Source organism: Balaenoptera borealis (genome assembly GCF_965194805.1).
Source record: "Balaenoptera borealis genome assembly, chromosome: 6".
Lineage (NCBI taxonomy): Eukaryota > Metazoa > Chordata > Mammalia > Artiodactyla > Balaenopteridae > Balaenoptera > Balaenoptera borealis.
Genome location: NC_138863.1, coordinates 66,503,092 through 66,529,450, shown reverse-complemented (window position 1 = coordinate 66,529,450; position 26,359 = coordinate 66,503,092). Strand labels below are relative to the sequence as shown.

At 40.2% G+C, this 26,359-nt stretch overlaps 2 protein-coding genes across 7 annotated transcripts in view; one reads left to right on the top strand and one right to left on the bottom strand.

The window, feature by feature from the left end:
• GALNT3 (polypeptide N-acetylgalactosaminyltransferase 3) overlaps nt 1-22,051 on the bottom strand; it is a 48,565-nt gene extending 26,514 nt beyond the window's left edge. For 2 of the 6 annotated variants that reach the window (XM_082395305.1, XM_082395304.1), the window contains exon 1: nt 21,815-22,051. The gene's annotated coding sequence lies outside the window, so the exon portion shown is untranslated. Of the gene's footprint in view, nt 1-6,419; nt 6,459-16,444; nt 16,519-21,750 lie in introns of those variants that run through there. The other 4 variants (XM_082395301.1, XM_082395302.1, XM_082395300.1 and 1 more) reach the window with 4 other exon arrangements.
• LOC309630225 (uncharacterized protein) overlaps nt 20,106-26,359 on the top strand; it is a gene marked incomplete at its 5' end in the record, with an annotated part of 60,765 nt that continues 54,511 nt past the window's right edge. Inside the window, 2 exons of the mRNA XM_082395163.1 lie at nt 20,106-20,129; nt 21,654-22,135. Coding sequence (XP_082251289.1) covers nt 20,106-20,129; nt 21,654-22,135 — 506 coding nt within the window. The remainder of the gene's footprint in view (nt 20,130-21,653; nt 22,136-26,359) is intronic.

The window sequence follows — 26,359 nt, the reverse complement described above, 5'->3', positions numbered from 1 at the left end:
ATCATATTTATGTTTTAGAAAAATCACAGGTTCCTCGGCCCCAGTAAAGGTAATGTATACCAAAGAGTTGAGGGGAGCAGGAAGGATGGAGAGGGCTGACTCAAGAGAGTCCAAGAAATGAGATCGAATAGGACTTGGTGAGAGAAAGAAAAGAATGGGAGGTGGATGGGTAGAGTGATGACATTGACAAAGGCAGGGAATATAGGAAGAAAGATTTGGGATGGGATGTTCAGTTTTGGTCATGACAAATTTAAGGTGCTGGTACGGTTTCCAAGGTGAGTTCCCATGAGCAAAAAGATACATAGGACTGAAAATTAGGGAAAAGCTCTGTGCTAAAGATGAACTTTGACAGTCTTGGGGTACAAAAGAGTTCACCTACAGTATATAAAGTAAAGAAGGCCAGAGAAACAGCTACAATTAAGGGTTAGGGGAGGAAAAAAGAGAAACTGGAAAGAAAGAGCAAAAGGAATGAGAAAACAAAACAAAGGAGAATCAAGGGAGAATAGATTGTCAGATAATGTATCCATGTCAAGTGGATACAATCTACATCTTACCCTTGAGAGATGTTAATTGTTTGACAGTGGTTGATCTTTAAAAGTAAACTTCAGGAGACCTGGTCCAATGGGCTTTAGTACAAACCAGAAATGAACTTTGGCAGAGAATCCAATAGGCTAGTTGTAGTCATGCCCCCAAGATCCTAGGGCTTAGGATTCAGGACACTTTCAGACTAACGGGGCAACAATGATCTAAGAGGTTCCAGGGAGCTAAGGATGGCCAAAATGTTGAGTTTTCATAGGATAATGGTTTCCCAACCTATGAAATACAACCTGATCACCTTTCTCTCTTCTAATGGCCTCATTAGTTCCACCCTTCTTTCTAATTCCCCATCCTACCCACAAATATGATTTCTGGCATAAAATATTCATGCTTGACAACAGATAAATAGATATAAATTAACCTTTGTTCATCCTCCTTTCTGTCTCTGAGACAACCATCAAAAATCCCCTTCTCCAGTGCTATTTAGTGATACTAAATTTCCTCAGTAGCCAGGATAAGCTAGATTAGGAATTTGAGAAGGAATGAGCTGGTCTCCTTAGAATGTTTTAACACAACATAGAACAGGAAAGAGTCCCAGGAAAGTATAGAGTAGAAGGAGATGACAGAACGAGATCTTTCTCTTTTTTAAAAAAAATTAATTAATTTATTTATTTATTGGCTGCATTGGGTCTTCATTGCTGCGCGAGGGCTTTCTCTAGTTGCAGCAAGCTGGGGTTACTCTTCGTTGCGGTGTGTGGGCTTCTCATTGCGTTGGCTTCTCTTTGTTGCAGAGCACATGCTCTAGGGCACACGGGCTTCAGTAGTTGTGGCTCGTGGGCTCTAGAGCGCAGGCTCAGTAGCTGTGGCTCATGGGCTTAGTTGCTCCACGGCTTGTGGGGATCTTCCTGGACCAGGGATCGAACCCATGTTCCCTGCATTGGCAGGCAGATTCTTAACCACTGCGCCACCAGGGAAGCCCCAGAATGAGATCCTTCTACAGTAGTGATGGGTTTTCCAAAACATTTTATGCCAGAAATCATATCTGTGGGTAGGATGGGGAATTGGAAAGAAGGATTGAATTAATGAGGCCAGTGGAAGAGAGTTCTTTTTTAAGGATGCATTATAAACTAGAGGAGTTCATCAATAGGGTAATAATCCTATACTGTGTGCATGTTTATCTATTTAAGGGAGTCACTCAGTTAGTTTTTTTTTTTTTTTTAAGTCTTTTATTTATTTATTTATTTATTGGTTTTGGCTGTGTTGGGTCTTCGTTTCTGTGCGACGGCTTTCTCTAGTTACGGCAAGCGGGGGCCACTCTTCATCACGGTGCGCGGGCCTCTAACTATCGTGGCCTCTCTTGTTGTGGAGCACAGGCTCCAGATGTGCAGGCTCAGTAGTTGTGGCTCACGGGCCTAGTTGCTCCGCGGCATGTGGGATCATCCCAGACCAGGGCTCGAACCCGTGTCCCCTGCATTGGCAGGCAGATTCTCAACCACTGCGCCACCAGGGAAGCCCTCAGTTAGGTTTTAGTATAGGATATCTCTAATGAGAGAGTCAAGACAAGCTCATAAAGGACATGAATAGTATCTCCCTTACTCATGGTTGTTTTTTTTGGCACTTACCACAATGTTGGTGATGTAATGGGTACCCAATAAATGTTTGTTGACTAGAAAAGGGATAAAAGAAGACCAAGATTTCATTTACTATCAGAAATAACAGAAATAGTTAACTTTTGTTAAATGTTGATTAGGTCCCTGATACTTTAACACTTACTACATAAGTTCTCTTTTAGTCTTTCCAACAATCTTGCAAAGTTTATGTTATTCCCATTTTACTGACAAACATTGAGAGCCAAATAGATTGAGTGGCTTGGCCTAGGTCATTCAGTTTAAGTGGAAGACCAGCATTTCCCCAACTGTATTCCAACTCAGGTCTGATGTAAAATCCTGAGATTTTCACTGAAGTTGTCTGAAGTAAGGTCTTTATAAAGGAGTCAAGAATCGATGCTATAAATGTAAGGAAGTAAGGGGAAAACCTAGGAGAAAAAAACTACAGATAGCCTCACATCACCTCAAGTGAGGTTTTCTGGACAAATGAGTTAAAAAAAAAAAAAACTATTTTCAGAGCATGTTTTTGGAAATAAAGATCGAGGAGGATGAGACTGTAGATTTTGACAATGGCAGGTTAAAAACTGAGACTGCTTAGTGGTAGAGTCTACTAAAGTAGGAACATGATGCTTTGCTTTTTTCAGATTATTTCTAAGGGAATAATTTTCTTTTATTGATTGCTGATCAGTTGAAGATTCCAACATAGATCCCCCAGGGACTGTGTATGGCTTTTCTTTGCTGCTAATGTACAATATCAGCCTTCCATTAATGATAAATTACACTCAACATTAAGCATCTCCATCAGTGGTCTTCAACTCTGGATACACATGAACAGAAAGCTCTTTAAAACTGCAGTGCCTTAGGCCCCATCTCTACAGAATTCGATTTTATTTATTTTTATTATTTATTTATTCATTTATTTTTGACAATCGTGGCTTTTATTGAGAGGAAGGAACTCCAGCTGTTTGGATCACTATGTATTATTAAAAAGAGACTTCTTAAAACTTTTTTATAGCTTTACTGAAGTGTACATGATGCACAAGTTGTACACATTTAAAGTATATAATTATTTTTGTTGTTCTAGGGATGGGGCTTAGGCCCTGCTTTTGTTGTTATTTTCAACTCTCCATATAATTCTAAAGGGTGGCAAGGGTTAAGCATCACTGGTTCAGGTAACAGGACTTTGGGCAAAATTAGCACCTGATAAGAAAAGGACTGCATCTGGATCTAGAGACTGTCATACAGAGTGAAGTAAGTCAGAAAGAGAAAAACAAATATCGTATATTAACGCATGTATGTGAAACCTAGAAAGGTGCTACAGATGAACCGGTTTGCAGGGCAGAAATTGAGACACAGATGTAGAGAACAAACGTATGGACACCAAGGAGGGAAAGTGGTGGGGGGTGGGGGTGGTAGTGTGATGAATTGGGCGATTGGGATTGACATGTATATACTGATGTGTATAAAATGGATGACTAATAAGAAACTGCCGTATAAAAAGAAAAAATTAAAAATTAAAAAAAAAAAAGAAAAGGACTGCATCTAACCAAAGGCAACCACATTATTAATTTCTAATACTCCAAAGACAGGTTTTCAAAATAAACTCTTGATGTAAATTGAGCAAGTTATTTTGACATGGAGGGATAAGATAAAAAATTCAAAGCAAGAATGACCCAAGGATTCCTGAAAAGTCTAAGGGATTAACTGCTGATATAAATGAGGCATTGAGGTTATATTCCAAATTATGATGTTGTAAAATCATTTTTAAAATATTTTATTCCCATAATAAACATGGAAAAACTGAGACTCTGGACAATAAAAGACATAATCCAAATTAATTAATTAATGAGATAATCCTAGTTAATTAACTAGGATTCTTTATTTCTATTCCTGGGAATAACACCATGTTCCTAGACCACACTACTTGCCAAACTTGAAGACCAATATAAAAACAGCAGAAAGAGAAAAACAAATACCATATGCTAACACATATATATGAATCTAAAAAAAAAATGGACATGAAGAACCTAGGGGCAGGATGGGAATAAAGACACAGACCTACTAGAGAATGGACTTGAGGACACGGGGAGGGGGAAGGGTAAGCTGGGACAAAGTGAGAGAGTGGCATGGACATATATACACTACCAAATGTAAAACCGATAGCTAGTGGGAAGCAGCCACATAGCACAGGGAGATCAACTCGGTGGTGCTTTGTGACCACCTAGAGGGGTGGGATAGGGAGGGTTGGAGGGAGGGAGACGCAAGGGGGAAGAGATATGGGGATATATGTATATGTATAGCTGATTCACTTTGTTATAAAGCAGAAACTAACACATCATTGTAAAGCAATTATACTCCAATAAAGATGTTAAAAAGAAGAAAAAAAAACAGCCAGCGAAACAAAGCAAATCTCTCCAAAACCAACTTCTAATTGGATTATTAAGTTTGAGAATTAAAAGAAAAAACTCAGCACAACAGCAAGCTCAGGATATTTGCACATTAGAAATGTTGTATTTGCACATTAGAAATGATTAGCAGACAAAGGGTTTGTTCCTCTGGTACTCTTTCTAAAATCTTTAAACACACCTATCCAAAATGGTCAATTGCTAATTATAAAAGATCACATTCGCAGAAGAAGAGAAGGGAATACCATAAAATAGTTGTTTAAAACTAGAAAAAAAAATTAAAATTTGGAGATTTTCTAAATTCCAAATCCCTATAAATGTCTAATGTTAGAAAAAAATTAAAATTCAGAGAACTTCTGGTCTTAAAAAATATTAATCTATATCTTAGTATATATGTAGACATTACAAAAAGGCATCAATAATAAATAAAGATATCCACAAAATGATACTTTGAAAGGTTAAAACAATATGCACAATTCTAACAGTCTGTGAGACTGGGTTAAAATCAGTGAATTGTTCTCAGGAGTAAAAATATGCTTCCATCTGAACAGAAAAAAAACAAAATCTCATAAATTAAAATAATATAACTACAAAACTGTGCTGCCAGGTATCTGGACCATGGCTTCTTAAACTATGATGTGGCAATAAATCATCTGGGGATATTGTTTAAATGAAGATTCAGGTGGGAAAACATCAAGATAAGATCCATCATCCATCATTATAGTCATGATTGTCCCTTCACGTGAAAAAGCACACACTGCAAGATTAGTTGTTAGTTTAATTTTTAAATTCCACCTAAAAAAATCTTCTAAAGCAGTGAAACGTAGGACTTCATAACTGCACATGAGAGTAACATTTACTAAAATAAGCGGACTGTGGTTCTCTCCATTTCTTGTTTCTGTGTTTGTGACAATAAACCTTTACAACTCCAGGGATTTAAGGTCTGGTTCCAGTTGAATTTAATTGGCACAAAGCCTAATTGTTATGTGAGACTTGTTTACAACTTGAGTTAAAGCATGCTGCAAAGAGTTAAGAATAACTACACAAAGCAAGAAATTACAAAATTACACCCTCAAATCACAGTGTAGATTGTAGATTAACAAAAGTACACTACTGTGAATTAATACTCATTGGGTCTTTCCTATGTATTATCATCTGGATTTTCTAACTGAATTTAAAGACAAAACAAAACAAAACTTGCCCTGATAATAAATCCTTAAGTGCTTGGGCAGAAATTTTAAGTGCCCCTCATCTGCTGGTGAAAATGTTAGGGAATGGAGCAGTGGTAGGAAGTCATTTCTGTTTGTATTTATTGGTGGGATCAAATTTCATGGTGATTTGCTACTGTGGTTTGTTAGTTTTGATTATGTTTTAGTCCACGTTCACATCCTCACCAACAATTCTGAGAGGAAGTAACTTCCGGATGTATGACAAGTGACAGACACTGATGCAAGGCAAACCGCATTGAGAAAGCCACACGCAGCGGACATACCTCAAAGATCCCAGCTAAAGATCAAGTAAAGCTGCTCTGGGTGGCTGGAAAATGCCACCAGCAGCCAACTAAATGCATGAAATTGTCATAAAGTAGGATGAACTTTTGTCATAAAGTAGGACGACTTCTGAACCTAGGTATCTTCAGGTTATGAGACAAAAAGCCTAGTGACAGATTTGACTTCCAGCAACTGTAAGGCACAGGTTAATAAGGAAAAGGGCATGGTCTGACATCCAACTTCTCAGCCACACCTGGTCAGATAAATATCTCCATTAACTTTATCTTAGGTGAAAGGCTGTAGACAGGATCTTGATTTGTGGACCAGACAATCTATCTTTACAGTTTGGAACAAACAAGTAATTACAGAGCTACACTTACCCATGGGGCTAACAGGGTAGGTGGGGAGGGAGGCTCACATACTATCTCCTGCCACATCTGCACCTATGAATGAATTTCACATAACACATAAAAGATATACTATATTATTTACAGCATACTAGAGGGTAGAGGAATTTTTCCTCTATTGGAGTGATTCCAGGGGTTCCACAGATTGTCCACTTAACTGATTTTTCCCCCAGGCAGAAGCACTGCATTTTGAAAGATCTGTCCGTCTAACTATTTACCTTGAAACATAGTTGATGGCTTTGGGATTAGCCATCCCCAAGAAACTACATAGTGATTTGAACAAGGAAAGTTTTATCTACTATTAAGAGAGGACTGGAGTAACAGGGCATTGGCTAGTAAGAGTTAACAGGAATGCTAAAGAACACAGGAGTGGTAGATATAAGGGGCAACCGCCACCTCTAAGGCTGAGATGAAGACCCAAGGAAGAACCATCCCCTCTTGAGGGCTGAGATCCAGAGATCTTAATGGAGATGGCAGAGCACTGGCTCCCTGATGGTGGAAGAGTCACAGAGATGCCTCACTGGTGATACTCCCTCTGGATCCTGGAAGAAGCCATTCAGAGAGAGGTGTCAAACCCTGGAACTTGCTAGGTGCTGAGGAAAACTGCTGGCTGCTGATGGAGTTGAAAAGCTGTCCTCTGTAGGAGTCTAGTGCACTTTCATGTGCATCTTGGGCCAGTGTAGCTCCAGGCTGGTACCTGAGATAAAAGCTGGGCAGTGGCCTCCCTAGACACCCAGTGCTGTGAAGTTCCCAGTGTGTACATGTGTAGGGCTAAAGAAAGAGTATGGGGAGTGGTGACCTCGGCTGGGAATAGGTCCATGATGTCTGTGGCTCCAGCCAGTACACAAGTCAATCTCTGGAGAAAGTGCAGGGGGCAAGAAGGTGCCAACTCCAGAGAAAGCTGTGCCATGCAGTTACCTAGCACTGGAGAAAACCATGTGGGGCAGTAGAGGAAAAGTATGCCCAGCAAGAACCTGGCTAGTGAGCCACCCTGAAACCAGGAAGAGAAGCTCCTTCTACCTTCAGTGTCCCTCCCGTGTCCTCTACTGAAAGGCTCAGGAGAAATATTTACAGGGCCCAGCTCCATCATTACAAGCAGGCAAAGAGAATGACTTTGGAGCTGAGAGAAAATAAATTGATAAGCAGCACAGTCTGCCCTTTTGATGACTCAGCCTCTCTGCCACACATCTGAACTCCTGGACAATAACAAAGTAATTGTTATTTACTATCTCCTGCCACATCTACACCTATGAATGAATTTATATTCCACCTAACAAGATGCAAGCATCCTTCTCACCAGTGAAGGGGAGACCTCAAAATGAGGAGACACAGAGCGCCAACAGCCATTGTATGCATTGTTGTGACTATGTGAATTACTTCTCAAATTCTGTCACAGTCCCACCTAATATTCTGTCACCTAAAGACTAAACTGTAACCTCTAACAACTTCTATGTAATATTTTTTTAAAAAGAAAATGGGGGGACTTCCCTGGTGGTCCAGTGGTTAAGAATCCGCCTGCCAATGCAGGGGGACATGGGTTTGAGCCCTGGTCCAGGAAGATCCCACATGTCGCGGGGCAACTAAGCCCGTGCGCCACAACTTCTGAGTCCGCGCTCTAGAGCCTGCGAACTGCAACTACTGAAGCCTGCGCGCCTAGAGCACGTGCTCGCAACAAGAGAAGCCACCTCAATGAGAAGCCTGTGCACCGCAACGAAGAGTAGCCCCTGCTTGCCACAACTAGAGAAAGCCTGCGTGCAGCAACAAAGACCCAGTGCAGCCAAAAAAAAAAGAAAGAAAATGGGAAGAAAAGAATAAAATTAGTAGCATATACAAATAAACACATACATATAAAAAGCAAAGTAAAAATGTGCAAAGCTACTACAATCCTCATTTATCTAATTGGCCACAAGGCCATAACTGATATCTATGTCTTCCTTCTTCCACTACGCATTCTGAATTTACCCTGTCCTCAGGCATTCCGTGCTGTTGACGTTGGCAGAAAAGGCAAATCCCTATCTAGAATATTTGTCTATTTTAATGAGGAAAAATCTGCTCCCTCAATGATGGAAAATGTCATATATAATCAACCTGCCACCCAGTGGCTGGCTGGTGCCTGTAGGCACTCAATGTTGGCTTCTCATTGGCTAGGAGGAACTCAGCGGTAGTGCTAGCAAGGTCAACTTTAGAAAGAAGAAGTCCACGTTGCTTAACCCATGCACACGTAGCCTCCATTTCTGCCACCGTGGCCACTATTCGTGGGGTCCCTGAATAAGTATTGGAGTGGCCGGGAGAAAGGCTGACTGACATCCAGAGTGTGTAATTTGGCCCACTTGATTATTAAGAGCAGTAGATGTCTTATGGTAGGCATTAAGATGGGACATGAATTTCTTCAGGGTCTACTCTTTTTGAAGGGTCCATCCTCATACCTCTTCCTCAAAATTCCTTGTCACCAATCTTCCAACCCTGTTCCTCCCAAGTCCCTGACCATACAGTCAAACCATTAGGAACTGCCCATGGCCCATTACATATCTTTACTTCTGGCCCTCTCTCATTCCAGATATTGTATACAAATCATATCTACTATTCAAAATTCTGCTGGCTGGGAGAATTTTCCTTCACTGTCCTTCACGATTGCTCATGAGTAGGGCTACAGTGTTGGAGCTGTCCACTCTTGAATGGTACCAGCATAACCTGTAGACTCCTCTGTAAACCAGGCTTGAGGTTTTTCTTCTTCTATCAACGAGACTAAGGAAATCCTCAAGAGGCCAAAGGCATGGGTTGGAGGAAAAGAGGCAATACAACAGGAGTTGCTATCAAAGGAGTCTGAGTCATTTGCTCGTACGACTTACTTGTACTTTCCAGAGCTGCCCAAGCTCTGTCTCTTACATACTACTGAGGCCCAGGGCAGGCCTCCCCCAAAATATGCCTCAATGGCATACATCCGATGCAAGAAGGACACTTTGACCTTCCTGTCTCCCAGAAAGCAGGAAATAAATCTCTCATGTGAACAGCGCAGTCCCTGCATCTGGAGGTAGAAGGACACCTTTATCGCCAGAGACAGGGAATTTGAGGCCAAGAAGCCTGTATTTAAAAAAAAAAACAAACACTCTGTTACTTCTTTAATTGACTACTCCAAGCCCAAACTCTGTTTAGATTCTTCACTAACTAAGCACCCAAAGCCTAAGTTTCTTTGTCCTGTCAATTCCTCACAAATTTATTGTTTGTCTAAAAAGTATAAAAGCTGCCTGCTCTGGCCACTTCTTAGGTCCCATTTGCTATGAGAACTCCATGCACACGAATTAAAATGTGTTTCTTTTATTCCTGTTAACCTCTCTCGTGTCAGTTTTATTATTAGTCCAGCCACAGAACTCAAGAGGAGTAGAGGGGGATATTTCCCCCTCCCCAACAATACCATGTCCACTTGTTGGCAGACTGCTGCTGGGCATGGCCAACCTTGTGGCCAGGTAGGTCAGACAACACCCAGTTAATGATGAGAAGCCAGGTCCATATGATAAACTGACACCCCATGGTCATGTATTCAGGATCTACCTGGTAGCAAGCCAAAAGCAGTTTGTCAAAGGGTGAATAGTTAGCTGAAGAAGTCAGAGATTTTCTTCAATATCTCAGAGATCTGCATTGTGATTCTGCTATTGGTTCTTGCCAGAGGCTCTGTGCAGCCTCACTATTTGCTACAGACACTTAGAGAATCATTGAATCTGCTATATCTTAGAGCCAAATTGGTAGCACAGCAGGTACTGTGTCCTGGACTTGCTGCACAGCCTTCTCTTGCTCTGATCATCATTCAAAACTAGCAGCCCTATGGGTTACTCTGTAGATAGGTTGAAGGGGCATGTTCAAATGTAGTATATGTCACCTCCTAAATCCAGAAGGGCCTTTTGAGCATAGGGACCACCGAATATCCAGAAATGTTACTGAAGTGCTCTTGAATTTTTGTGGGGCTGGATTATTACCCTTTGGTTCTCATATGCTTTACTAAGACATCTAAAGTACTTGCTACTTTCTGCTCATTGGAGACAATCAACATGATATCATCAATAGTAGACCAGTGTGATGTTTTGTGGAACGTTGGGATGATTAAGATTTCTAGAACAGAAGAACTAACTAACTAACTAACTAACCCTGAGGCAAAACTGTGACAATATATGGTTGGCCCTGCTAAATAAAAGCAAATTGCTTTTAAAGAGGGGATATATGTATACGTGTAACTGATTCACTTTTTGTTGTACAGCAGAAACTAACACAACATTGTAAAGCAACTATACTCCAATAATAATTAATTTTAAAAAAAGGCAAATTGCTTTTGGTAGTCCTGGTAAATCCATGAAGTCAATAGCCGCACACCAAAAGCCAGGGGCTGTGTTGACTTGATCAAGTAAAGACATTGTATCTGGGTCAGCAACTACAGTTGATCCTTGGACAACATGGTTTTGAACTACATGAGTCCACTTACACATGTATTTTTTCAATAGTAAATACTACAGTATTACGTGATGTGAGTTTGGTTGAATCTGCAGATGCAGAACTGCCAATACAGAGAGAAACTACATAGTTGGAGGGCCGACTATAAATTATATTCAGATTTTCAACTGCTCAGAGGGCTGGTGCCCCTAATCCCCACATTGTTCAAAGGTCAGCTGTATAGTATTTGGAATCAGCCAATGATTAGATTTATGATAGTCCAGTCATTCTCTAAGATCCATCCAACTTCTACACAGGCCAAATAAGTGAGGTAAATGGAGACATGACAAACATCACAAGTCTTATTTCAAATCTCTGATGGTAGCATTAATCTCATCAATTCCCTCCAGGATATGGCATTACTTCTGATCTACTGTCTTAGAAGGGAGAAGTTCTAAGGTCTTCCACTTAGCTCTCCTTCCACAATGGTCCTAGATCCATGATTTAGAGAGCAAATATAGGGATTCTGCCAGTTATCTTGTATGTCTATTCCAATTATACTTTAAGGAACTGGGGAAATAAGCACAGAGTGGATCTTCTGACCGCCTGGGCACACTGTGAGTCAGGCTTGAGCTAAAACTCCATCTATTCCTTGGCCACTCTAAGTCCCCATTTTGACTGGTGGACCACAAGGATATTTTGGGTCCTCAGGAATAAAGTATGAAAGGTCTGATTATTTCCTTTTCCCCAAAGTGCAATCTAACAAATGGCTACAGGTCCCTTTGAGGAAGGCTTAACGGAGGGTTTATGGTGTATGCTTGAGGCAGTGATGCAGTGTTCTTCCTCAAGGGCAACAGGCCTCCACTTCAATCAAATGGCTCTGGATCTGTGAACTGACTTGGGTTTGGAAACTGGATGAAAGGTCATGACTCTCAACTGTGGCAACTAAAGTCAACTTTTTTGCTACCAGACCTAGACTTTTTCCTGTTATATACACAAAGTGACACTGGAGACTGCCATCTATTTCATTCATTACCTGCCACGAGAAGTCTGCTGATGAATTTACCTTAGACTTTACCCACAGAACCATCTGTGGGCCAATGCCTTCTGATTACACCTATGTCCCTGCTTTCCATTATTGTACAGGTAACCTACTTCATCTGCGTTAGTTAAGTGCTGCCACTTGGTTTCTGCTACTATGGGATCCCACCATCTCCACTGAAATCAGGGAGCCAATCTCAATGGGTTACCAAGGAGAGCAGCTACAGAATTTTTTCACCAATACAGGGGCTCCCTCATTGTTTTTTCTCAATACTTTAATGAAGGAAGTGTGTACTGGGCCTTGTCATGGAATATAGTTGGAAGATGGGTGTGCAAGTTGCATACAATAAATCCAGTCAAACATTCCTTCTTTGAAGGAGTCCCAAAACTCACTAGTAGTAGACAATGTCTGTCCACTTATTCTCCTTTTGAGGCCTCATAGCATTAAGGGATAGGGGAGCAGGGGAGTAAGATTGCTTGCTCAAATTGCTATCACTTTGCATTCACCTTTCTATAGGTTTATGTACAGCTCATTGAGTAAATGCTCATTCTCCACCTCTCAACTTGCATTCCCCTCTAGAAAGTGTCAGCAAACTTTCTGTAAAGAGCCAAATAGTAAACATTTTTTGCTCTGTGGGCCATATGGTCTCTATTGCAACTGCTCAACTCTATTTTTGTGGTGCAAAAGCAGCTATAGACAATACATAAATGAAAAGGCATAGCTGGTTCTAATAAAATTTTGTTTACAAAAACAGGTGGTAGACTGAATTTGGCCCAAGGGCTGTAGTTGCCAATCCCCCAGTCTAGAAATTCAAAAAGACTCCCATCTCAACATTTATGTATTTCCCTTACTTATCCCTTCTCCATTAGCTGCCACATCCCCAGATGTAAAAGAACAAAATATATTCTCCACAAATCCATAACATTATTTTTTAAATTTATGCACAAAAGCAATGTCTGCCTTTAAGATTAGGGTAGACATGCGCCTAATTTGAAGCACACAATATCCCGCCACTGATCCAGTTACCATCTGAAATTTCTGCATTACCCACTCCTCATGGTTAAAGTATGAAAAGACCCTTTTAATATATGTTTCAGTTGGAAATAAACCAATGTCAGGCTAAACTTTAATTTTTCTTTCAACAGCCGGCCTCAAGTAGGATAATTTTCATCAGGACCATACCTAGACAATTACCACACACTGAGGCCTATGAGACACATGCTGAATGCCAAGCTCCACATAGGGAAGGGAGGGGTACCTAATTCTGTGGGATTTGTACTTAATTCTTTAGGCAAAGGGGAGAGGCCTTAATGGATTTTAAGCAGGGTGATGACCTAATCAGAACTGAAATTTAGAATGATTGTTCTTGAAGCTGTGCTGAATATGGATTTTCTTTCCTGGGGGGAGGGAGGGTGGGAAGACCAGAGAGGAGGCTAGAGGCGATTAGGAAACTATTAAGAGCAATCCAGGTGAGAGACGAGTAGAAGGGGTGTGGAGGCTTGGGATAGGATTCGGAAGGTAGAGTTAGCTGAACTCAACAAATAAATCAATGTGGAGGCTGGGAATGCTGTTAAATTATAAAGTGTGTTAAATATGGGTTCTTGACTTGTTGAAAAAGACCAGCTAATGACATGCTCTCTACTCTGGATTATCTGCAGAGGTAGACCTGGAGCTAAAATAATGGAGCAAGAAGCCATGAACACCAAAGGAGGTGACGACAAAGTTCAAAAAGATGGGTCATTTCTGAAAAAACAAAGGTCATGGTCAAAAGCTCAAAGACAACAATTTGCATTAGAAACCCTCTCTGCACTATTAATTGTCCTCCAGAAGGGCCCACTTACTACCAGGTGTTCTTTTACCCTTTACTCATATCCCATTTGACGCAGAATTATCAAACATGCAAGGTCTCACACTACTCCAGTCTCCGTCAAGGTATCAATCAGGTATGAGAATAACTTCTAGAAATTTATCCCACTGATATGCTAGTACTCAAGTGAAATGACAACGTGTAAGCTTGCACATTAAAGCACTTTTTGTTAACATCAAAAGGTTGAAACAGCCTACAACTCTACCAAAAGGGAACTAGATAAATAAATTATGATAGAGTCCTATGATGGAATAGTATGCCAAGTTAAAAACAAAGAAGCAACTTTATATGCTGATATGGTGTTAATTCCATAATAATTAAATTTTAAAAAGCAAGATTTATTTGCATTTCAAAAACAGAGAAAATATATACATATTGTTTTTGTTAAAAAAAAAAAAAAAAAAGCATTGGTTGCCTCCAGAGAGGAAAACGGCGTATCAGAGGGCAACAGCGAAAGGAAAAGGGCTACTGGGGGTTGGGGGGTGGGGGGCGGTGTTCCATACACATTAGGGAGTAAATAAACACCAGAAGTCAACGTATCTAAGAAATACGAACTCCGTCAGAAATGTCAGCAAAGAAAAATCCCCAACAATTGCTGTGGAACAGGACTAGAAAGCAATAGTCCAAATAGAAACAAGAGGACAGAGAGCTCCGGGAAGGGATCCATAAATCTGATAGGTCTGATTATGTGGAAAAATCTTACTGAGAAAGGGTTGGATTATATAGAAATAGAAATTCATATATGGAAAACCTAAGCACATTCTTTTTTCTTAAGTGAGTTTATTATTAACTCCACGATTTTAAAAAATTCTACAAGTAAGGAACCATGTTCATAATACACATGCTTGGCTCAGCAGTGAACAAGATTTACACAATAATAAATACATACTAAAATGCAAACAAAATGTGAGAATTATATTGCGACATCTATTGGGAAGTCAAGAAAGGGAGGGCAAGGGGTATGTGTGTGAAAAAGCTTAATATTTATCTACCATAATGGATAGTCAGTAGGTAATGTCAAATATTGATACATTAAGAAATAGCAGTATAAGCATATTATTTCAAAAGGTAAATATGGAAAGAAACATCTAAAAGAGGTGAAAGTGGTTGCCTTTACGTAGCAGGACTGGGGGAGATGAGGGTTGAGTGGATTTCTGTTGCTGTTGTAAAATGTTTAATAGTCTTACTTAATTTTATTTACATATAAGTCAGGGGGAAGTACAGGATTTGGAATGAGACTGCTTAGATTTAAATCTTGGCTCTGACATTTCACTAGCCTTGTAGATAGAGGCAAATTACTTACTCTTTCAATTTTCCTATCTCTAAAGTAGGGGAAAAATAATATGTACCTCATAGAGCAGCTTTGAAAATTAAATGATTAATTCATGTCAGTTGCTTAAAATATGCCTGGCACATAACTGCTCAGTAGTAAAACAGTAACTAAGGACTAATACTTCTTAAGACAATAAATATTAACTACTGTTACTTGATAAAAATATAAAGGTGTTAATAACTAAAATATTTTTTAAACATATGAGCCACATATTAAAGTCTGCTCCTTTTGTGAGGAAACTTTTTTTTTTTTTAAGTTAATACTCCCAGGTACTAAGTAGGACTTTATTTCTTTAGGCTACAATCTTCACTTTAATCCATAGTTGGAAGGGGGAGAAGACCCATGAAAAATTCCAGTCATAGTAAGAGCTTAAATTGGAATCTGAAGATAAATTTTAGTTAGATTGGCCAAAATGGGAGGGAAGAGAGTTCCAGGCAGGGAGAATGACGCTTACAGAAACCTAGAGGCAGGAGGAACTTGGCAATTAAAAAAAAGGCTAATAGAACTAGAACAGAGAGTGATGATGCGAGAGGTGTGCTCTGGGCAGGAACTAAATCATGCCAGGCCTTTAGGCCACGTTAAGGAGTTTGACTTATCCTGTTAAGCAGGGGGTAACAAGACCAAATATTTTGAGAAGATCCCTCTGGGTGCAGTGTGAAGAATCAATTAGAAAGAAGTTCAGATAGGCAACAGGGAGGACCTTGCCAAAGTCCAGGCAAAAGATGATGATAGTGCTAGGAATAGTAAATGGATTTGAGAAATATTAATTAAGAGGTAAAACTGACAGAACTTGGAGAAGGGAGACTCCTAGGAAGGAATAGTTTGCCTTTTTTTTTTTTTGGTCTAGTCTAATTAAATTATATTCTTCAGGTAAAAGCTGACCTCCTAAACTTCTCACCAATACTAATGTACTCAATTGTAGAATATTTGCAAACAAAAGCTGTAAGACATTTCAATCACAAAGTTAACTTTTCACTTCTAAATGGTAAAACCCAGATCTTGGAACAGAGGCACAAAAATAACATCACAAAGGAATGAGATGGAAATAACAGCAACCTAAATTAAATAGCCTAATTAATTAAGTACAGTGAAACAAGTCTCCTACTTCCCAGTTTCTGCAGTTGCTGCCCATAAAAAAGGCAAATATGCTGCTGCCCAATGCCTCTCCCCTTCCTGTGCCACTTTTACTCTAATATTTTTACTCTACAATAGTCTTAGAGGAAAGAGAAATTTTACATGCTCCGCAAATAATCTACAAGTTGTGTGTGTGTACACAGGTGAAAAAGCAGACTGTATTATATCACATATGTAAGTCACATGATAAAAGGATACCTCACCCAGCTCAGGTGTATGTGGAGGAACGTTGGTTGGGTTGTGCAGTGTCCTCAATGAGGTGAGACCTCAGTTGACTCTTAAGAACCGGAAAAAATTATAAAGATAAGAGGAAAGGAGCTCTCAGCGGTGGAGAGTAACAACAACAACAGTAGAAAAAAACAATGAAATCTGTTGCTGGAATAAAAAATTTTGGTTTACGGAGTATAAATCCGCAGTTAAACAAGGGTCATATACTGTGGGACCATTTTAAGGGCCATAGGTTCTCTATCCTGTGAGCTATGAAAAGTCACTACATGACTTGAAGCAGAGAAGAGAGAAGTTCAGGTTTACATTTTTAAAGAGATCCATCACCTCAGGGGTTCTGCTGAGGATGGATTTAAGCTTAACACTATCCACTGAGATATCAGGTAGCAGGTGACTGTGGTACCAAAGTCAAAAGTTGATGAAACCCTGAACTAAGGCAGTAGAAGTAGGAGAGGAATTTGTGAAAATAGGTAGAAAACCTTGAGCAGACCCGGTGATCTGATAGTTGTGGAAGTTAAGAAAAGAGTAGGGCTTCCCTGGTGGCGCAGTGGTTAAGAATCTGCCTGCCAATGCAGGGGACACGGGTTCGAGCCCTGGTCTGGGAAGATCCCACATGCCACAGAGCAACTAAGCCCGTGTGCCACAACTACTGAGCCTGCATGCCACAACTACTGAAGCCCATGCGCCTAGAGCCTGAGCTCCGCAACAAGAGGAGCCACTGCAATGAGAAGCCCGATCGCCACAACTAGACAAAGCCCGCGTGCAGCAACGAAGACCCAATGCAGCCAAAAATAAATAAATAAATAAATTATTTTAAAAAAGAAAAGAGTAAAAAATGACCTCTGGATTTCTGGCATGACACCTGGATGGTAGTACAGATCCATTACCCATTCTCCAACATCCCAGGAGCCTAATGTGTTTCAAAATTCAGAATATTTTGGATGTTAGAAAGGAGATATGGTTTACACACCCAATATAACAGTGTACCCCCCAGCAGGGCCTGGGACGGTACCATGTAATCAAACACAGAACTATTTCTGCAGCAAGACACATCCTCCAAGCAGAGTAGATGATAAATAGCTTCCTGACAGTTCTCTCAGGTTTTACAGCAAATGCATTCAAGTTTTGCTGAAAAATGAGTTAACCAAAAAAATTTTTGCTATCAGAGATTTTTTGGTTTTGGAATTGTGGATAAGAAATGGTAAATGTACTAATACTCATAAATAAAATACAGGAAGTAAAACACTGTTTTTTGTTGTTGTTGTTGCTGTTTTGATGGGATAAAGTTTCTGGTTTACACATGTAAAATCTCAGGTAATTATGACATCTTAAAGATGTCCAGCAGGCAATGGGATAGATGAGATGAGCAAACTAGTTTGGGCAGTTTGAAACAATTATAGGGAAAAATGTGTAGCTGGGAAAATAATCTCTATTTAGTGCCAAAAAATATGAGCCCAACCCAGAGAATGACTGAAGGAGACTTCATCGAATTTCCAGTAGTCACTAATGACCTAGAATTCAGAGTCCTACTTGTCTCTGCTTTGCCATAAGTTAATGCACTTTGGTCTTTTGCCTTTCCTGGCATTGATTTGAATTCATTGTTGCTATTGGCAGTATATTAATTGTGTTAAGATTACCCAAATCATATAAAACTAATTATTCTGATACTAACTAGATGCATAATTAGATAGGTGATTGAAAATACTTCCTTCTCAATCAGATTTTATAATCATAAAAGATCTGGCATACCAAATGTATTTTTACACTTTATGGACCAGAAAATTGAATATGTCTGAAGATGATTTGGGCATTGATCATTTCCAAAATATTAAATACATCAATATTTTCTTTTGGAGAAAAATTCCTTTTACCAGGAATCTGAAGGCATGTTAAAATTAAAAGCTTCTATGGAAGGCTTAATCATCCAATCAGAGCTTCCAAGCCTACATCCCTACAGGTCCTAGGGATCTAATGTCTTAATTTCTCAATCTTTTTTGGGGGGTGAGTGGTATGAGTCCCACAATATGTCTCATATTTGTTTCATAGTGAAAGAAAAATATATATTAACAGACTACAAACCAAGTAATAAACTTGCCTGTTTAATGATTTTTTTCAGACTCCACCCAGCATTATAACTCAGCCATAAAATTTAGAACTTATAATAGAGCTGGACAGAATTCTTTTTCTCTCTCAAACTTTCACTTGATAATATTTGGTATTATCAAGATTATACCTGGTAACTTCAAAATCCCTTCAGAAAAACCTTTTCAGTTTTTCCTATCCCCAAACATACTATAATATGCTGAGAACCCATTTAAGATACAATAATGTACAATAAGATTTCACACAGTTCTTAATGTTTGAGAGTTTTAGTCTAGCACCAGATCCTAGAGTCTCAAGCCCTCCAATAAATGTTTAATAAGGATTATAGTATATTTTTAAAAGTACAGTTTGATTTTCTATCCTGTGAATGCATGGGTGTGTGTGTGTGTAAGACACAGTAAACTGGCAGAAAAATCAGCCTTAAAAAAAATGTAAATTCAATAGGATACCGCTATTTTTATTGCAGGTTCCAGCCCATTGTGGCCAGAAAATCGATGAAAATCAATGTCGTGTTTTAAGACCAACGTTTTTTAAAAGTAAATAATAGAGAACATCCATGCTGTAGGATTAAGTATTGTTTTGTAAACCTCGTTTCATTTATATACACACATACTTGAGTGTATTGTGTTGAGGAATAGAATGCATTTCTGAGGATTGCAGTCCAAAAAAAAAAAAAGTTTAAAAAACACTGATGTTAAGGAAGTGTGCTTGCCAACCAAAAATCTAGAGTGTTGCAAATGGAAGGATGACCCTGGGTTGCTGCCTCATAAAATATATTTTAAGCCAATATAATAAAAGATCAGAAGACTAAATTATGTTGTCCGAGTTGACTCAAAAAAATTAACTGTGGCTCTGAAATACCAAGAAAGGATTAAAAATCTCAGTCCACATGGCATCTTCTATACACATGTGATCCATGGTGACAGGTGAAGAATGATGGCCTCACTCAATCTCCCTGGAGTCAGGCATCATCTGGACAAGTAGAAATTAAGGTAAATCAGAGCTGGACAAAGAACAATTGACTATTCTGTAATTACAAAGGCCTTACAAACTATATGAAAGACAACAAGGTAAACATCTTATGATAAATGAGAATGTAGGTGGTGAAAAGTACAGATAACATGAGTCATGAGTCAAGCCACTCAAATAATAATGCCATGTCTACCACTAAGTTGCTGGGTGAACTGAAGTTAGAATATCTCTCTCAGCTTCAGTTTATCGCAAACTGGATGGGTTGACTAGATATCCAAAGTGAGAAGGGGATCCTAAGAAGGCTAGGGCTAGAAGAGATTCCTGATTTAAGTCCTCATTATCTTAATCTAGGGAAGTATTATTTTTCCTATTTTACAGATAGTTTAACTGAGACACCCTGTTACTCTAGCTAACGCAAATATGTTTTACATTTCTCCCTAAAATTAAGGGTAATCTAATAACATCTGGCCCAATAATCAGTGAAGATTAAATTAATACCCTACACTCAGAGAGCAATACCTACATCTAATTTTTAAATAGTATTTAGCACATATATCTCTCCGTATGGAGACAAGATTAAGAGGACAGGTGAGGCTCTTTTCAGAAAAACAGAAAGCACTGGTTAAAGGTATCCTAAATAATTATGTCCTATTGTGCTGTGGTTGACTTTTTAACTTTGATTGCACCTTTAAAAAAAACAACTATATGTGTTTCCTAAGGCATTTTATGTTAAGTGTGCAATTTAAAATATATTTTTAAAAATTAGCAAAGGTAGTACTAAACAAATATAGGCAGTGAGATTGCCATTTATTATTAAAATTTCTACGTAAAAATGTTAGTTAAAGCAATGCAAAAAGAAAGATGCTTGGTACAAGCTCTTCAGAATGTTTTAACTAATATGTATGCTAGACTTCAGATATTAAAAGTTAAGTTTAAAGAAGTCTATTTGTAGGGTATGACTTTAACCTCATGTATTTTAGACACAAACTCAAAGAAAAATATACAGTAAAAGAAGCAACAGATTTTCCCACAACCAGAAATTCTCAAATAAATGATTTTTTTAACAATACAATTTGAATTTGTGTCTTCATTATGTGGTATAACTTTTACAGCAAGTTATGTTCACTTAATAAGGTTTTCTGAAAACCAGAAAAATTGGTAGCTCCATGGAGTTCTAAAAACAGAAATAGTTATTTGATAAATTTGAAGTGAGGTGTTTGGATGAATATTTGAGAGAGAAGGAAGTGTTTTGATGGGCTTTGAAAGAAAAGGAAATAAAGTCTAAGGTAAGCACCAGTTTCACCCTCAATTCTTAGGCTTCAGAAAAGCCTAATTAGGCAGGGAAAGGAATTTGGGCCTGGCACACCCAGGTTCAGACGTGGCAGGTTTCTGAAACAAAGTTTTTTTGAACCTTTGACTCATATGCCACAGGCAGACCAAAGCCGCGATAGGCAGGGCGTTTAGTCAACAGGTCCTTCAACGAGATGGTGTGCGGTTGGTGAGTGGCAGTTAGATTTCCTCCTGCCACGAAGAAAATAACTTCTCGATCAAACCGGAAAGTGGGCGCAGCTCTGTCTTAGGGAGCGCACCCGGAAAAGTACAGAGACCAGAAAAAAAAAAGAGAGAGAGAGAGAGAGAAGGATGTCCGCGTCCCGACCGCAGAGCGCCTTCCAAACCACTCGGAAACCATTTGAACGACTCGGGCGGCCGCGGTTTCCAGCCTAGGACGGTCTGGGGTCCGGCTGGGAAAGTTGCCTGGCCAAGCCGTGCCCTTCTCGCCGCGGGCTCGCCCCTCCGGCCCTCGCACCGGGGCGGCAGGAGACCAGCAACCTGTGAGCCCGAGAGGAAGCCCGCAGCCTCGCGCCCGGCCCTGCCCCTCCCACCCCCCACCCCCCACCCCCACCTCCACCTCGGCCACCCTCGCAGGGACCAGCTCGGGGCCCCCAGGACTTCGGCCCGGGTCCGGCTCTTCTGAAGCCTCCTTACAGAGACCGACAGGGGGCACTGCGAGTGACAGGCAGGACAGGGCAACCCCCGGAGCGCCACCTCCTCCCCGGTCTCGGGAGTCCCTTTCGGCTTCTCCCGAGGGGCAACTGAAACATCGCTCTCGAGACCATCTCCAACCGGCCACCGGGACCTTCCCTGTCTCTCCGCCACGTGAGCCTCCGCGTCTGTCCGACACCCACCCCCGACACACACACACACACACCTCCGACGCTGCCCAGGGGCAACGGGTCCCCCGCCCCGACCCGAGCGCCGGCCCGCCGAGTTACCTGGCGGGTGGGCAGGGCAAGGCGGCGGGAAGCGGCGGCCGGGCGGGCGCTGGACGTGGGCCGGGCGCCAGGTGCAGGTGGCGGCGGCGGCTCCGGTGTCTGTCGCTACAGTTGCCGATTAGTCCAGCTCCTCCTCCGCCGCCGCCTCCTGCCTCTCCGCTGGGCCTCCGGCGTTGCCAGGGAGAGGCCGAACCGAGGCTCGGCTTCCTCTCGGAGTCTCCCAGGTGAGCTCCAGCCTGCAACGTCGGCAGGGGCGAGGCCCCCGTCCCGCGCCTGCGCGCCGGCCTCCCGCCCCGCCCAAGCCCTACCTGAGCGCTCCAGGTGAGGACCGAGGACCGCGCGCGGGGCAAGGGCGCCGTCCCGGGCCGGGCGCGGCTCCTCTCTCCGCGGGAGGCGAGGCTGGTTCTCGGCGCGAGGCGAGCCTCAGCCCGTCTGCCCCGGGGAGTCCTGCGCTGACCTGGTGGTAGGGGTCACCTTGTAACCAGAACACGGTCTGGGTCCTTAGGGAACCAGAGGGTCTAGATTTCCTTCACACACACTTCCCTTCCTCTGCGTTTTGCCAAAATGAAGGGGTGCGCTGCCCGGAGATCCGGGGGCCCCGTGCCTCCGAGGACCACCTCATGACGGCAGCAGTGGTTGGCTCGTAGGGTTTCCACGAGCAGGGTTCAGCAGCGTCTGTCACCACTTAGGTTCGTGAGCTATTGGGTGAGCCTCCTTCCCATGCAGTCTTGATTTCATCACTTGACTCACTTCAGCGCAGCTAGTGGTTTCCGTTTCTGCAAGCGCGCGCTCTGGTAGGGGCGCCTCACGTCCAAAGGAGGAGCCTCCCTCTTCCAAAGAAGAGCCTCTGATATTTGGCAGAGCCTCGCGAATTTGGGGGGCACCACCCCTTCCTGAGTTGCTATCGAAAGGCAAACCAATTCCCAGATGAGAGGGAAAGCAGCGACAATAGAGAAAAACCCGCGGTCCTTGTTTGAAAAGACACTGTGGTTTCCTAGAGAGGGCTTGCTTCTCCTGCTGGTGTGCTTAAACCCAACATCTATTGGGAAGGTGAGAACGCAGACTCTAGGGAGATGGTGGGGTTTGCCGTTGTTTCTAAGACAAAAAAAAAATTTAATTCCTTTCTGTTTGTCTTCCTTCTGCTGTTCTGAACAAACATTGACACACCCGGAACCAGGACTTAAAATGACCTTTCTACTTTCCTATGAACTTATTAATTTATTTGGCTCTATCTTCAATGTTCACAGGAATATAAATACGAAAAGAGCTGCAAATGTTTTAGTGGCATGCTTAATTACATGTTGGCAGATTTTCCATAAAGTTTGCCTGTGGCCTTCCTCCTGTATTTTGACACATACTCTTATGGTTCCCATTTATTGGTATATTAGTGTTATGTGTGACCTAAAGTTAAGGTTTGGAAATACTGGTTAGTACAGTATCAACAGGTGTAGCTTTAGGACTCAGCTAGTCTGACATTAGTTTTAGCATCCACAGTACTATTTTATATTACACTCATGAATTGGATTTAAAACTTTAGTTAGTTGTTTGTTTTGTATATTATGGTTACTTTGCAAGCATCAAGGAACTATTATATGTTTATGACATTTTAATATCAGTACTTACCTGCAATTTTTAAGCTCTCCCTCTCTTCCCCCCAAAAGTTCAGGAGCTACTTATGTGCAATACCATACCAACTGGATAATATTTGTCCGTAGAGCCGTAGCTAAAAACACTACCTAAATTCCACACCACCCTCCTCTTTCTTAAAAAAACTCTGCCACTTTCTTTGTTGTTTGCTTTTAAATGGAGATTAGAGTGTTAGTCTTTGGGAAATTTGGGAGAAATCCTAAATGTATAATCAAGGAGTATCTGTATCTCTTGTTTTGTACTACTCATCCCTAAATGAAGCAGGAGCCAAAGCCTATCACATTTTTGATGTCCCACCAAGCAAAGAGCCAGAATTTTCACTGACAGAGCAGAACAGAGCAGATGAATATAGAATAGCAATCTGGAATCCAAGGACTGAAATGCATTGACAGCAAGACTAGTAAAGCCAAATAATAACTGAAACGAGAAGCTAGGGGAGACCTATAAAAAGAGAGAACAAGCAAATAGGACCAAAATGCTGCATGAGTGAAAAAAAAACAGGAAAAATATAAAAATCAGAAATTACTAAAAATTGACTGTCAGTTTTATGATGAAGACAGATAATTTAAATAAGGAAAACAATATTTCTGTGTCTGGCATACCTATCAGCGTTACGTGTACTATTTCATTTCATTCTGAAAGCAAAGTCTTAAAATTAATGAAAGTTATTTACTTAATAATAAAATTAAAATGCTGCAGGCCCAGAGAAAAATATTGTCATGCTGAAATGTTTAATGTACTAAATGCAATCAGTTGAAAGTATCATCCTATTCAAAATTATGGAATAAAGAATTTGTTTTATAAAGGGGAAATTAGTATTTCATCATAAAATAAAACCCAGGAGACTTAGTGTAGACATGCTTCTCAGAAACAAGCTTATTTTAATACTACATGCTTGGCATAAAATGGCAGTTAAGATAGAAAACCATACAGATTTTATACAGGAAGGAAGACAGACATTCTCTCTCCCCCCAGCCCCCCGCAGGAAAACACACACACACACACACACACACACACACACACACACACACACACACACACACAGGACTAACCACAAATGCTCGTTTATATGGGTTTAAAATAATACTCACTGTTTAATCGTTTCTGTTAACATGTAAATTAATGCCAAGACCAGTATCTGACACTTAGTAGGTAGTCAATAAATATTTGTTAAATGAATAAATAGATCCATTAAATACCATGAAAAAACCAATAATGCAGAGTGTCTTGAGCAGAGTACAAGTCTAATACTTTAAACAATATGGAGAAATAATCTGGGCAAGTAAGAGTAATGGACTAGGAATCTGAGGGACAAGCTTCTAATAACAGTAGTTACCAGTTATCATATACTTATGTTTCATAAGGCGCTATGCAAAGAAACTTAACACTCCTATGAGTTACTTCTGGGCTTACATTTTCTCTTCCACAAAATAAGATAATGGTATAATATGATTGCCAAGTCCTTTACACACTGATTCATGTAAATGCCATGATAATTGTCAGGGGGAAAAAAAAATCCTCTAGATAAAGGAATAGCAATGGAAAACAAATATGAGGATATGTAAATTACTTAACTAAGATTGAAATTTTAATTCAAAAAATTATAATATATAATGTAACTAGTGAAATTGTTCAGATTCACTAAGTCCAACTTTAAATGTTTTGGATTTGTTAATTGTTTAATTTATGGTTACCCAGGGTTTAGCAACTTTAGTTTGAAACGTACTGCCTGATTTAACTTTTAAAAACAATTTTGCCTTATGTGGGAACTGGAGTCTCCAGTTCAGGATCTCAAAGTCAAATTGAGAGTTTTGGCTCAAAAACTAAACAGATTGAAATAATTTCTACTAAAAGAATTGAAAGGCTATTGATTTAAAAGGAGAATGATGCTGGTATCATAATGAAGAGCCACAAATATGTGGGTATTTTTTTAAAATAATGATTCAGCATAATTCTACATTGTGCTTAAAATATTATGAGTGAAAACATGGATAGATTATTTTTAGTATGAACTCTCTTGGACATTGTCTTGTATGAGGTTTGCTTATGATTTTTTTCCCCTGTAGGCTATCATCAGAACAACCATCTGGGACTTTCCAAGATGTACAAATTTCTATGACAGCACTTATCGACTTAAATTGCAACAGAATTATGTCTTGTTAATCTTGTATCCTTAATGCTTGGCACATAGTAGGTGCTCAATAAATATTTGATGAAATGGATTGAGTAGAGTGCAGACTTTCAAGCTTTTAAGCATTAGCATAAGAGCAAAAAAAAAAAAAAAAATACTATGCTGAGTCAGGCTATATTCAATCTAGCCAGCTCTAAATTCTGATAGTGGCACCAAAGGATATTCTGTGGGAAAAGATGGGGACAGTCCTGCATGATGTTGACCTCAGAGAAGTACTCCAGGTATCCCTGACTCACTTTTTTCCTCAACTTATCTATTTTCTGTAAAATGATTGTTTAAACTGTAAAGCTATTCATGTTCATTATAGAAAAATCAGAAAATGCAGACGAATTTTGAAACATCCAAAATTTCTCCCATGAGGATAAATCAGTACTAACTACCAGACCCTTTTCTGTTATATATCTTTCCAGATATCTTTTTTTATTGAAAAAAGTTGGGGGAGCGGAACGTGAGATATGAAGGGAGATAGAGACATGTTTTTAAAATAAAAAGTATATCATTGGGGGGTCTTGTTTTGTATCCAAAGTTTTCTACTTAACATATATTTCCACATCAATAAATTCACTTTTTTACAGATTATTTTTAAATTACTGCATGGTTTCTTTTTGTATAGATGTGTTTAATCAGTCATTTATTATGGATAATAAAGATTGTCTCCAAATTTTGCTATTGCAAACCATCCTGTGATGATCAAGCTCTTCATCTGT